Source organism: Diadema setosum, chromosome 21, assembly GCF_964275005.1.
Source record: "Diadema setosum chromosome 21, eeDiaSeto1, whole genome shotgun sequence".
Lineage (NCBI taxonomy): Eukaryota > Metazoa > Echinodermata > Echinoidea > Diadematoida > Diadematidae > Diadema > Diadema setosum.
In genome coordinates this window covers 21,003,948-21,018,575 of record NC_092705.1, presented here as the reverse complement: position 1 = coordinate 21,018,575, position 14,628 = coordinate 21,003,948, and the positions used below count along the sequence as shown (strand labels likewise).

At 41.0% G+C, this 14,628-nt stretch overlaps 1 protein-coding gene across 1 annotated transcript in view; it reads right to left on the bottom strand.

The window, feature by feature from the left end:
• LOC140244394 (uncharacterized) overlaps positions 1-14,628 on the bottom strand; it is a 59,342-nt gene that overhangs the window by 5,031 nt on the left and 39,683 nt on the right. The window contains exons 16-26 of the mRNA XM_072324033.1: positions 13,514-13,591; positions 12,672-12,776; positions 12,142-12,464; positions 10,312-10,545; positions 9,470-9,580; positions 7,877-8,641; positions 7,146-7,470; positions 6,237-6,391; positions 3,585-3,828; positions 3,082-3,225; positions 455-1,024 (exon numbers count right to left, since the gene is read on the bottom strand). Of these exons, the coding sequence (XP_072180134.1) occupies positions 455-1,024; positions 3,082-3,225; positions 3,585-3,828; positions 6,237-6,391; positions 7,146-7,470; positions 7,877-8,641; positions 9,470-9,580; positions 10,312-10,545; positions 12,142-12,464; positions 12,672-12,776; positions 13,514-13,591 (3,054 nt within the window). The remainder of the gene's footprint in view (positions 1-454; positions 1,025-3,081; positions 3,226-3,584; positions 3,829-6,236; positions 6,392-7,145; positions 7,471-7,876; positions 8,642-9,469; positions 9,581-10,311; positions 10,546-12,141; positions 12,465-12,671; positions 12,777-13,513; positions 13,592-14,628) is intronic.

Here is a 14,628-nt window from a genome sequence, read left to right as displayed (position 1 = left end):
ACATTTGAGAGTCCCTGGTCTATCAATCAAGCAACAACGGCTTCTTGAAACGTTTCCATCTCTCTTTGATTTGTAGGGTAAAAAGCAACTGAATCTTAGGTAAGCTTTATGATAAGTGGGCAAAGTCAGGCAATACTCTTCTCTTCGGCGATTGAAATAGCAACTGGAATACCTCTTTACAATTTGTTTGAAAGACTGGTGAAGCATCTCCCTGCAGGCATTGTTAGTAGAGTTTGATGATGCATTTTGACAAGCTTAGCTTCACTCTGAAGCATGCATTTGCACTGAACTAAATCGTTTAGTTGAACAAAACACACAGATGAAGAGACAGTCTAGTGCTATGTGGAGATTGCTACAGGTTAGTTTGTTTGTTTGTTCTTCTATGGGTAGATAAGGAGGTACAAGGTGAGAGCAACATTGTGTTTCCTCTCAGACATTTCCTCACATTAATCACCTTGGCTGGAGCCAGTTGCCACAGTACCATCTCCTGCCTTACTCGCTGAGGCTCCTTCAGCCTTGGAGGTAGTCAACGTTTCCTGCCCCGCATCACCAGCCTTCTGCCGCAACGCTTCCTGCGCCCGCTCGAAGGCCTCCTTGAAGGAAGTAGCCGTGGTGCTCTCCTTGAAGCGGATCGCCAGCTGCTCAGAGACGGCCTCCCCGTCAGCAGCATCCATGGCGTGCCACACCCACGCCCGGTCGCTGCCCGACATGGGGTGCAGCGTCATAGCTGTGGTGATGTAGTGGTTGGCGCAGACTTTGTACACCTGGTCGCGGCGCATCACCACGCGGTAGGCATCGGGTTCCGGTGCGTGCATAATCTTGATTTCCCCGACACCGCGCTCCTTCCACGAACGCGAGGCGGAGTGGAAGCGGTAGAGTTTGCCACGGGCCGAAAAGACAGCAACCTCCCCTTCCTCACCAGTAACAAGATCAACCTTCTCTGGAAGCTGAACGATGGGGTTGAAGTGGATATCTCTCTCCTCCTCGGGGTTTACCTCCCCTACACCAGCAGACGGCACCAGTCCTACACAATGAAACTCAACCCATCAATTCAATGCCACATGTCAATTATAGGCAGAAAGCCTGCAAAACAAAATAGTCAGCAACGTGGAGGACATAACCAACGACTTGGCATAAGTCTCTTAAATCGTCATTGCTGCATGTATCAACTAGAAATGTCACTATGGCGACTGGTATGCCTCCGCCATAATGCATGATTCTCCTAATAGGTCTATAGTACATGTGGACAATGTGTGATTACATTTTCACAAAACTGGCAAAATATCAAAATGACATGTTTGTCACAAAAGTGTTGAATGTTCACCTTCCTTGACATAGGTTTAATTGGACGAATAGGAGAGCACGCATTTGGGGATTGAAGGACTTTAACTTGACTTTGATCCTTTCATAAGTTTATGCCTTGAGTAAGTTTCAAGGTATGGAGAAAAAATGCAATTTCTGTATTGAATAGTAAATTGTTACCATTTTCATCTGGCCATTGACCCTAAAACTCATAAGAGAATTACTGTCAGGCAGAACATGCATAAATATGTACTAAGTTTCATGATAACTTGAGCCACTTCCGAGATATGGAGGAAGAAGTAAGTTCAGCACTTTCACTTGATCTTTGACCTTTTGACCTTTTTGGCAAAAAACAAAAACAAAACTTTCTAGAGAATCACTATCAGGTTAAAAATGCATACACCAAGTTTTAAAAAAAAAATCCTGCTGGCATTGCACAAATATGAGGGAAATAGTAAAATTTTGAAGTGTTGCCCTTGACCTTTGACCCCTGACCTTTGACCCCATGAACCCCAAATTCCCTAGCTAATCACTGCCAGTCAGTACATGCATATATACTATGTTCCATGAAGATACCTTGAACTATTTCCAAGACACGCAGAAAAAAGTTAAATTTCACATTTTTTACTTGACCTTTTGACCTTAGACCATTGACCGCATGATCCCAAACTTTCACTAGAGAATCTTGATTGAGTAATACATGTATACACTAAGTTTCAAGAAAATATCTTCAGGCATGGCATAGATATGGGGGAAATAGTAAGATTTTAAGCATTTGACCTTGACCTTTTGACCTTTGACCTTGAGCATGTGCACCCAAAAGTTGATAGGCACAACTTCACCCCCTAATACACATACATGCCAAGTTTCATTAGGATACCTCAAAAGGTTTTGGTAGTTACCCTGTCCACAAAATTCATTACGGACGGACGGACAGACGGACGGACAACCCAAAAACATAATGCCTCCGGCACCACTTCGTGGCGGAGGCATAAAAATATACTTCAGGAACACTTTGCATTCTTTCTTGTACACATGCCATTAGGAATATGTCAACTTTCACTCAAAAAGGCCAAAAAAGTGTAGCTTGCTGAAAACTACACAATGCATATTTATACACTAATAACATGGATATGGTCGTGCAACTAGCAAGACAGAAGTATGTCTTTCATCTTGTGAAACGATAGTAATGCTCACAATTTGTTTGTCAAAGTACCAGCAAATAGGCAAAAGTACTACTTTGGAAACAAGTGTGAAATGCTGGCCCTTTGTACATTCACTGGCAGCTCAAGGTATACATATCAGCAAATGTTAGCAAACGAGCATATACCTTCGCAACATTTCATAAAAGTTGTCAGCCCTGACAAGTTGTCGGTTTCTGAAAATAACCAGTAACAGTTGGTGACCAGAGCTTCTCAGCCAATCAAAACAATGGATTTTACTAAATTGTCAGAGACTAACAACTTTTCAGGACTGACAACTTTTATGAAACTGTGCCCTGGTATGCCATGTCAGGACATGAGAAAAGATATTTCACTCATATCTGCCTAAATGGGTTCATTGGTAAAAGACTCGTGCTCTGTCTCTAATAGGTTGGTACCAATAACTGCTCACCCAAGAGATTTTCTATTGCGCTGTTTAACATAGACCATACCAATTTGCAATGGGTGTGGAGAACCACACAATACAACTGATAATGAAACCTGGCTTTCTAATTATAACTCTTTTACTCATGGATTGCTCAGCGACATCATTTCCTTCTTTGCAATATCATTTTACCTGGTTTACTTGCTCCTGCATCTGCAGACGATGATGGAGACGCAGCTGCATCTGTCGTGGAGGAGGAAGCTTTGATCAGCTCTGTGAGGGCGCCTGTCAACTTTGGGTCACATGACCGAACCTCTGATGTACTGGGCTCATCTCCTACAAAACCGATAACATCACAATCAAATACAAAATATAATGTGTTAAAGCAGTTTTACATCCTGTGCAGATTGGAAGGGTCTGCTTTTGAGATGCTCAGCGGGGATTGGGATGAATATCATTACATAATATATAATCAATTGTTCACAGCATTCTAAGTGCTTTTTGCTTTCATTGCACTCCAAAGTCTACAGACCTACAGTGTGCTTTCATTCAAACAACTTTCTCTTTGCAAAAAAAAAAAAAAAACAATAACAAAAAACAAACAAACAAATGCTTCTGTTACAAGCCATCCAAAGAGTACATGCAACATTATATGAATTCCCTGCCTCTTGCTTTTTTCCTGAGGGTAAACTAACCTTTGGTAGAAGTCTCAGCTTTTCCAGACTTCTTGCTTTTCTCCAAGTCTTCCTTGGCCTTCTCAATAGCAAGTTTAAAGTCTTTGGCCGCATCAGAAGTCTTGAAGCGGATGGCCAGCTGCTCATTGACAGCCTCCCCTTCTGAGGCATCCATGGCTGACCATACCCATGCACGGTCCGAGCCGCTCATTGGCCGGAGCTCGAGGGATGGAGTGACATGGTGATTGGCGCAGACTTTGAAGACCTGGATGGGTATGTGTGAGATAGAAATGTACTGCTTGCATCTGGGTTTCTCCTTGCAATTTTGTTGCAAATGGCAAGGTAAGACTTGGGGCCATTTCAAATACATCTAACAGAATCATGGAAAGAGACAGATTTGACTATCAAACTTATTATCTCACACAAAAACTGGAAATTACTGAAGACTGTTCAAACTTGTGGTGGTATAAATCACTATTCCACACTACAAAAGAGATATACTCTATTTATCTTTTTATGATACAGACTGTACCATGTGATCACATAGGATACAATCCTTAATCATGAAGACAAATTGGTGCATATCTAATCTTTATGAAGTGGAAACATTCACAAATGCCAGACGACTAGTAGCAACTGCACAAGAAATCTGCACCACCAGTTCCATATACCCAACATAATGTTGGCATTAACCCTAACTAGGCCGGGCTATTTAGGTAGATCATAGAGCCGGGGGGGGGGGGGGGGGGGGGGGGGGCCTCCCAGGCCCCCCCTCCAGATCTCGGCCGTTGACCGCGCGATCGCGACGAAAATTGGCACACACATTGCCTATGATGTAATCTAAAGTACTACGAAGTTAGATTTTTAAAAAATTGTCATTTATGCTAAATTATGCTAATTTATGCATAATGATGCATGAAATCGGACAATTTGGTATAAATCACTAAATAAAGCTCGAAATGGGGACATTTTTTTGTGTAAATATTCTTTTTAGTGTCCTAAGCAAATATAAGAGAAAAAAATTGAGCTATCCGAAAAAATTTCTTACGTATTTTATTGTTTTTTTGAATTTCTTATGTATTTCTTTGTTTTTTCGACTTTATGTTTTTCATTGTTTTTTCGATGAAACTTGTCCGCGACATTGTTCCGAACAAGAAAATATGTTATTAATTGATTTTAATCAATAAAACCCCAAAATAATCATGCTTTTATGAAATTTGACTGTAAGCACAATTTCCATTGAAATTGTACACGAATTCACGTTTTTGAGCAATTTTTGGTCTGACATGCATGTACATATTTACGCGAAACTTCGGAACCGTGCGCCCGGGCATCGCAAATTTGGTGTCAAAAGATGCGGGAGACTCGACAGAAAAAAGTCATGAAACGTCGCGGCGATAGCTTTTCACGTTAGCGATACATCGCGCGGAACGTCGAGGGGGGGGGCCTCGCAGGCCCCCCCCCCCCCCGGCCTAGTTAGGGTTAACCCTAATCAGGCTGGGGGGGGGGGCGGAATCCGCCCCCCCCCCTCGACGTTTCGCGCAATATCTTCGCAACGCGATAAGCTCCCGCCGCGATGTTTCATGACTTTTTTCTTTCAAGTATCGCGCAACTTTTGAGACCCAAATTGTTGCGCCCGCGCGTACCGTTTTGACGTGACGCCCGTTCGAAAAAAATTTGTCAACCCCAAAATTGCTCCAAAACGTGATTTTGTGTACAAATCCAATGCAAATTGTGTTTTTTCAATTAATTCACATAAAAATTCATATCTTCACTTAGAATGGCCGAAATTAATTTATTTTAGCATAATAATGCTTTGAAAAATGTCTGTGACAAATTTTGGCCAAAAAACAAACAAAAACAAAAGGTCAAAAAACAAAGAAATACATAAGAAATTCAAAAAACAATAAAATACATAAGAAATTGATTTCGATACAGATTTTTTTTTATCCTATGTCTCAGAAGAATGATACAAGAAACATTTTTAAAAAGAAATTAGCTTAATTGGAGCATAAATAAGTGATTTAGAGCCCAAAACTGATTTTATGCATAAATTACAATAATTAATTAATATAAAATATAAGAAAAATTTTTCGGAGAAAGCAACCATACATTTTGATAGAATACGTTGCGGGCGTCGCGTGTGCCGATTTTCGGCGCGATCGTGCGTTCCATAGGCGAGATCTGAAGGGGGGGCGGAATCCGCCCCCCCCCCGATATAGCATAGCCAAAAAAGCCCAGCCTGATTAGGGTTAAGGGATGCTTGTAAAGAAGAACACCAAGTAAAGGAGTGTATTTTGAGTAGTCTAATTTGCATGCACCCAGATTTTGACAGTTTTCAGATTATAATGTTCCCTTGAGAAAGATACTGTTTCCTTGACGACTACATGAGGTCCAATTTTCTTTTCGCTCTTTACTATTTCTGCGACCCTATCTGCATGTGAAAAGAGCAGAAGGCACTATTCTATACATGACAATGATACTGTTATCATCATTATCATTTATCATCATCATCATCATCATCATCATCATCATCATAATCATCATCATCACAATCATCACCATCACCACCATCACCATCATAATCATTATCATATTCTTGTAATCATAATTCTTATAATAGTCAGGAAGCACACCAAATAAAGCAAATTATAAGTTTAATGTGAACAATACCTGGTCCCTCCTCATTAAAATTCTGTAGGATCGGTCTGATGCACTGTAGAGAAGCTTGATGTCACCAACGCCACGCTCCTTCCACTGCTTGGTCTCGAGGTCGTAGCGGAACAGCTTGGCGCGATGTTTGAACTTCTCCTCCTCTCCCTCCTCTCCTGTTGGAAGAGGAAATGGAAGCCATTTAAAGCAGTCAACAAATTGCATGTGCAAAAACACAGAAAAACAAGCCAATTTGTCAAAATGGTAGCTTTTTAACATGCTCCCTAAATGTTTGAGCTCACATTAAAGCCTGGAAAGCCATGAGAACTTGACATGCGAGAGGGATGTAAAATTATAAAAAGAATAATTATAAAAGTGAGAATAAATTGATAAATTGAAGAGTGTCTTGGGAAACAATTTTGCTTTTGTTTTTAGGAAGTCAAATTAATATTCATGTGCAAATAGAAAAATTTGAAATCAACACTGCTCTCAAAGTTCAGCAAGATTAGATGATAACGATTCACATAAGTTTCATCAGTTTCCTTCGAGAGCAAGAGGCATTTTCCTGTTGCAAAGAGACAGAACTTCAACCACTCAATATTTATGCCAGCACATGGCTGTAACTTAACTGCTGGGGCATGTTTGCCAAGCCAGTTGAAGTTTTGACGGTCTCCTTTAGGAGACATGCTTCTTCATGAATTCAAATAAGGACTTTAAGACTCTAGAATACAGCCAGGTACAAAATTTCTCAATCAAAGCAAATCTCTCACTTATCAAAATCTTCATTTTGTTCTGATCAACAAGGATTGGTCATTAGTGGTATAAATCCTACTCAGTATTCTCACAAGAGAAGGTGCGATATCATTTCAAAATAAATGTCCCATTTCCTGCTGGGGAATTGTGGAAAAATTTTTAAGGTGACTGCCAAACCTGTCTTTGCCACATAGTCATCCGGCATCTGAAAGATCGGCTCGAAGTAGATGTCATCCCCTTGCTCCACCTCCTCAAACTGTTCTTCCCCGGCGACGCCCGGCGATCTCGGTCCGCGGGAGAGGGAGGTCTTGGGGGAGCGGCCCCCGCCCGGCGACTTGGCGGGGCTCTTAGCCGTCACTTCCTTGATGTCCATACGGAAGGAGAAGGAGGCGCCCTGCGACTTGGCCAGGTCGGCAAACGTGAGGGCGGGCTTCAACGGAGGCTGGGAAGAAGCCGAGGTGGATGCAGGCTTGGACGTTCCAGGCGACTCGCTGCCCATGGCCTATTTGATGGATACAAACACAGATAGGAACATCCCCATTAGTGGCCACGCAAAATTCATCATTCACTGATGGGCACATCACTGGTATGCTTTCTTCATTTATTGTCCGTACAGATTTTCTGAAACTTGCTACTGTTTGCAAACAGGATTATATAATTTTCCTATTGAATTCAGTTGCATCATGATGGACTCTGATGATCAGGCAAATTCACAAAGTAAATGCACGAGGGAAAAACACAAAACTGGCCCTCAAAGTGCTGTTGCCAGATAATCAAAGGCATCTACCATGTACAAGATAAAACTTTAAATTCGGGGGGATTCTTCTGTTCCAGAAATGGAGGGAAATCAGTTGTTTGCTTTCTTCCTACCCCCTCCACAACTTGCTTCATCACTTGTATTCACTAACCTTGACGACATCTGAGAACTGGAAACCAGATTTAGCATCAGATTTTGGCTGCGATTTGACATCAGGACTCGCAAATGAGAATCCTGCTCCTGGTTTGGTTTCAGCTCCAGCATTGCCGAAGGAGAACTGTTGCATCCCACTGCCAAAGCTAAACTTGTCTGTTGTGGTGGAACCACTGGCGGCAGCCGCACCATCCGAGGCCCCCGGTGGCTTATTACCACCGCCAAACACGAAGGGACCCATTGATGGGGCTGCAGCTGCGGCACCACCTTCCTTTGAATCTGTGGTTCCACTTGATGCAGCAGAAGACTGAGAGAACAAGCTGGAACCTGAAGGAAGCTTGAATGAGTTGTCACTAGAAGCTCCTGCCTTACTGCTCCCACTAGATGGCTGTGAACTGTCTTTTGACTTTGAGAGACTGAATTCTGCTGGTAGCTTGAATTCAACATTTGATGCACCACCAGAAGCGCTGCCCTTGGCAGACTCTGTCTTGGCACCAAAACAAAAACCGCTTGAAGGGGCTGCCGAGCCTCCTTGGCCAAAGGTGAATCCTTGCGAAGGAGGTACAGTGCCAAGACCAAAACCAGATGGCACCTTGAACACGCCACCGCCAGAAGGCACCGCTGTGGCACCCGACTTTGTCGGTTCTGTACCCGGCTTGGGTGCCGTGCATGCCACGCATACCAGTGTGTCTGCCTTGTTGTTGATGTAGCATGCATCACAATCCCATGTACCCGGCTTCTTTGCAAATCGCTCGGCAAAGCTCTGAATGGAGAGAATAAACAATGTTTGTGAATGAATTAATTTCAAGTGGTAAAGTGGTGGTAAACAAACAAAAGGAATCAGATACTGTTTCAATAATATTGATGTAAATATCAGTCACGGTATATGGACATACCAGGGTAAGTGAAGCTTGAAATATAGAAATAATGAAAATCCTGATATCACAGACTCTTACCTCGTCACAATGGAACATTTTCTTTTCAGTCTTTGAATACTGACACAACAACTATATTTTTCTGTCAAATACTTCAAATTGAAGTGTATTGCAGTAAAGCTTAGAATATTTGTATGACACTTCTGAGCCTCAACCAATGGAGGAGTATTGAGTTGATGACATCATCACCTCTGGTAAATTGCAACCATTACCACTTTTCGTTGAGAATGTATGAAAGTTTGAAATTCCATGAATTTTTAATTTAACATCCAAGTTTCACTGAACTTCCGTCATTGTTTGTTTGATTCTATCCTTTGATAGCAAAACATGTGGAACATTAACATTCCATTTATTTCTCATTTAATGTCAAAAGTTTGATGGAATCAGTCACCATGTTGACTGTTTAAGTTTACACTTTAAAGCCAGCATGACTGCGGTATTGAGTTACACTTCAAGCAAGCATAGTATCAAAAGAGGTTCAACTCATTTTTATATGATTTTCATTTAACTCAAGACAGCTTATTGTTGATGTCAACACTGTAGGTCATTTTTTTTAATACAAACTGTTATCAAGAGAAATATTGCCAAAATGGAAAGCAACAAAAACAATCATGGTTACTTGTTCTGTTCTTGTCTTCAAATGAAAGAGCTTATACCTTTTTCTCCTCCTCCTCCTCCTTCTGTGAGCCGTCTGCCATGAGGAGACTCATGAGTTGAGGATTGGATGATACGACAGAGGGTTTATCCGTCTCCTCCTTGCCTGTAGGCTAGGGGCGTGACAAACATCATTTGCTGAATTTGACTATTTAACCCAAGAACATAGGCATATCAGATGCAGTGATGATATAGCCTTATTAATCTGCTTTCTGCCTTCAAGTGAATCTTTATTTCCTCTTCTTTCTTTTGTGACATGAATTTGAGACAATACAGATAAACTCATGCCATTTGGAAAGACTTAAGTACATGTGGATTTTTGTCAATATCACATGCGGTACGAATACATTTATACATCAATATAAGCCCTACAACCTTAATTCCACTGTGTATGCACTTGAAGGGAATGAAACTATTGAAAAAAATAACAATATGCAGATTAAGTGAATGCAGCAACATTAGTAGAAAACATCATAAACGTTAAGGGAAAAACGAGTGATGCGTTGACAAAGTGTTTAATATTTAGAGTTGAAGTGCAGCCATCACTGCAGGAGAAGACTACTACAGTTTGTGATGTCACGCATGTACAACGACAGCAATAAACTATAAAGTGAGGTCCACAAAATGTCATCTTATTTATGAAAAGTACACATTTCCCAGACTTTTTACTGGCAATACTACGGTTGATATTGCCCTGCTTTCTTTATAGTGCTTTCAATGACAATGACAAGCAATGTGGGGCAAAGTCAAATATAATTTGCATGTTCCTCGATTTGCATAACAACATATAAATCACAAAATATAAATTTACACAAAAAGTTTGTTTGTTTTGGAAAAGTCTTACCTCGTTTGCAGCATCTTGGCTTGCCTCAGGCTCCTTATCGGCGATCATCTCCTGCGCCTTAGTGAACATCTCCTTGAACTGACGCGCCGTGTCAGCATGCTTGAATTTGACGGCCAGTTGCTCCAACTTGGGTTCCTCCTCGGCGAAGTCGTTGGCGGTCCACACCCAGGCGGTCTCCGAGGCCATCATGGGCTTTAACTCCATCTCTGCCGTGATACGGTGGTTGGCACACAGCTGAGTTGGGAAAGGGTAACATGATATAAGGATGGGAATTGCAGTTAGCATAGATAATAAAGATAAGTGTAATCTTTGGGGGGGGGGGCTTGCTGTTTCTTTTATTTTTTTAAACACAGCCTTTCCATTATGTGTACTTATCACTGCTTTAACAAGATATCTTTACTGTACCCTCATCAGTGAAATAAAAGGCACACTAAAAGTTAGACCGATAAATCTGCCTCTTGTTCAGTGGCCTCTTGTTTACTATAAGGTCGGTAATATGGTGGGGAAATTGTACAGTTTACAAGAGGCCACCAAGCAAGAGGCTCATTTACTGGTCTAGCTAAAAGTGTGCTCTTGTTTACTCCATAGCAACTACAGCATCTCCTTGTACTGATGAATCTACTCTTTTTAAAATCGAGCTACATAAGTTTTGTGTCATCATGCTATCTGTGTAAGTCAGAAATCATAACAGGATGAAAAACTTGAAATGTCGCTATGGCGACTGGTATGCCTCCGCCATAACGCATGGTTCTCCGAATAGATCTATAGCACAATGTCTTGACAATGTGTGATGACAGTTTCACATAACTGGCAAAATATCAAAATGACAGGTTTGTCACAAATGCATTGAGTGTTCACTTTCCTTGAATTAGGTTTATTTGGATGAATGGCTATACTGTCTAAGAGTGCAGTTATTTGGGGATTTGGGGATTTGTACCCAACTTTTGACCCTTTTATAAGTTTAAAGAAGAAGTGAAATTTAGCACTTTTTCTTGACCTTTGACCTTTTGGCAAAAAAATTCCAAGAGAATATGTATTGGATAATACAAGCATACACTAAGTTTCAAGAAAAAATCCTGCAGGCATTGTATAGATAAGAGAGAAATAATGACATTTTGATGAGTTGACCTCGACCTTTGACCCCTGACCTTTGACCCATGACCCCTAAATTCCCTACATGATCACTGCCAGTCAGTACATGCATATATACTAAGTTCCATGACGATACCTTCAAATATTTGAGATATGGAGAAAAAAGTGAAATTTTAACATTTTCACTTGACCTTTGACCCTTGATCTTTGACCTCATGACCCAAAGGTCTCTCTGGGGAATCTTTATTTGGTAGTTCATGCATGCACCAAGGTTCAACAAAATACCTTCAGGCATTGCATAGATATAGCGGAAATAGTGAAATTTTGAGCATTTACCTTGACCTTTTGACCTTTGACCTTGAGCATGTGCACCCAAAAGTTGATAGGCACAACTTCGCCCACTCATACATATACATGCCAAGTTTCATTAGGATACCTCTAACAGTTTTTTAGATACGCTGTCCACAAAATTGATTACGGACGGAAGGACGGACAACCCGAAAACATAATGCCTCCGGCGACACTTCATGGCGGAGGCATAATGATCATACAGCCGACTGTGGCAATATAACCTTTACAGTTTTCTATCTTCTTTTTAAAGATATTTTCCTTGAAATGAAGTAGGGCAACATAATACATCAATTTAAAGCTTGGCATCTAAAGAATTCAGATCTGCCAAAAACCAAAAATTATTTTCCCGATATTGGGTGGCTTTCATGAGGATGCATCACATATTACCTTGAAGATCTGGTCTCTCCTCATGAGGATGCGAGCATTATTGGTCTTTGGGTTCTTCACAATCTTGATGTCGCCGACTCCGCGTTCTTTCCAGGCTTTGGCGCTGCGGTCGTAGCGGAAGAGTTTCGCACGGTGGCGGAACATCTCCTCCTCATCCTCTTCCCCTGTGGCGATCATGCCGATGTCTGGCAGCGTGATGATTGGCTCGTAGTGGGGATTGTACTCCTCTTCAGCCACGCCCAAATCATCCTTGTCAGTTGACCTGGCAGCACCTCCAAATACCGGTGCACCGGCATTGGCAAATGTGAAGGGCTTGCTTGAAGCTGATGAGAGTGAATAAAGCGATAATGAGAGTGAAAATCAATGATGTGCTAACTCCGTCCATTGAGATGTTAAAAACACAATGTCACAGCAAAAAGTTATCTACACACAGTTCAAGAAAAGACAAGTATAGGGTAGACAAACAAATACCTACACAACCAGACAAACACCCTTCACACTCACACACACACACACACTCTGGAACATACCTTCTTTGCCAAATGCGGAGCCAAAGCCACTGGACTGATTGGCAGCCAGCGAAGCAAAGGAAATCCCACCAGCGGAGTCCCCTCCACCAAATATACCACCACTACCTGTAAGCAAACAACAAAAGTTCTCTATTACAAGCTGAAGTCACTTGCAAGGCTGTCAACATCAGCACATCAAATACTGTATACGGCATATATTTCCCAGGAATTTCATTTCGCTAATTTGGGGAGTTGGGTGCTAATCGCAAATTTGACCACACACAAAAATATAAACTCAGATCCCAAAATGAATGGCATTTGCACATGTACATTTCTCCCTTCATTACTAAACTCCACGATCATGAATTTAACCACACAAAATTGTTAGCATTTAGGATTCAGAAATGTACTTTCCATTTCTGATGTAAAAAAAAAATAATAATAATAATAAAACTGGTATACTAGTTTATAACTCTGTATGTGAAGTGGTTCTCAATTTTGAGTACAGCAAATAAACCATTGCAATATTTGTTTCTCATTCTGAGTAACAATATGGATCCGAGATGTACACAGAAATATATTCTTAAAGTCATGCCTGATATAAAACCACGTTTGTGAAATGTATAAGCTCTATTTAGGTTTCTATGGATACATACTGAAGAGCTAAAATGGCATTTTAAGAACAAAACTGGATATCTCCCTCTATCGAATAAAACAAAACAAAATTGAGAGAACTGAGAGAAACAAAATTGTCATGTTTCTCTAAGTTTGTTTGTTTGTTTGTTTGTTGTTGTTGTTGGTTTTTTGTGTTTTTTTTTCTTTTGTTTTTTTTTTTTTAAATGATGATCAAGGTTGGAGCTTACTTGATGGCTTGGCTGCAGCTGCCACATTCCCAAAGGAAAGGGAACCTCCAGATGCACCAAAAACGGCTGGTTTGGAGTCTAGCAGGAACAAATGGATGGACACAGATGAACTATTCAATACAATTTGCTCATGAATAAGCATGTCTTTCATGCAAGACATTGGGAGCCACTTTACAAGCTGAAAGAACAGCAAAGATGTGCTGGTGTGCTGAATACCTGGGATCGAACGGGTGGTTTCAAAGTTTCTGAGGTTTTATGTTCTACTTCTTGTCCACAACACGGAACAGAAATCACCTGTGTCACATAACACTGAAGATGCATGGGTACTTCGTTCAACACTTGAAAATTTCTCTTTTAAAAGGTATCACCATGCAAGAACTTTGTTTTTACTGTATGACAAACACACCACTCATAAATATGTATCGCAAGTATTTTAATCTCATATGTCAACTGACACCCATAGGGACAATATTTGTGCAATCTTCTGCAGGGTTGATGCTCTGTACGGCTCCATCACTCATAATTCCTTGGTTTTGATCTTCACAGAAATCACAGAATTCCACAAAAATTCTTTTTTTATGATAAGGCAAGTGCCAAATTGTGTCTCGCCCATTTGCGTAGAAGAAATTAATGTTTTTCTAACTATTGGAAGTTCATTGACACGCCTATGACCTTTGACCTTGTGGTGACCTTCAACTTCCCAAGGGACATTTCCAATCCAAGTTTGGTCACAAACGGACAAAGGGATCAAATGTTATGAGCCATTTGTGAAAATAACGCTCAACGCCAACTTGACACTGACATACAGTGTATGTTAATGGTAGTAATTATTCCTCCCGCTTTCTGAAAGTGGTTAGTCAAGTGCTCTTTCGTTACGCTAGAAAAGTGAAAGCATGTTGAATTTTATTTATATTTTCTTTACATTGTTGTCCACATATGATGTCATAAACTAAAGTAGTCTCCTTATCCAGTGGTTCCAACACCAAAATTTCAAAAATTCATAACTTTTGCATCGACTGTCCGATTTTCCTCAAACTTTCACCAGGGCTGCACACTGGCGCCGGTCCGACGGTCAAAGACCGGTAAAAGTCACTGTCGGACCGGTAACTTTTCAG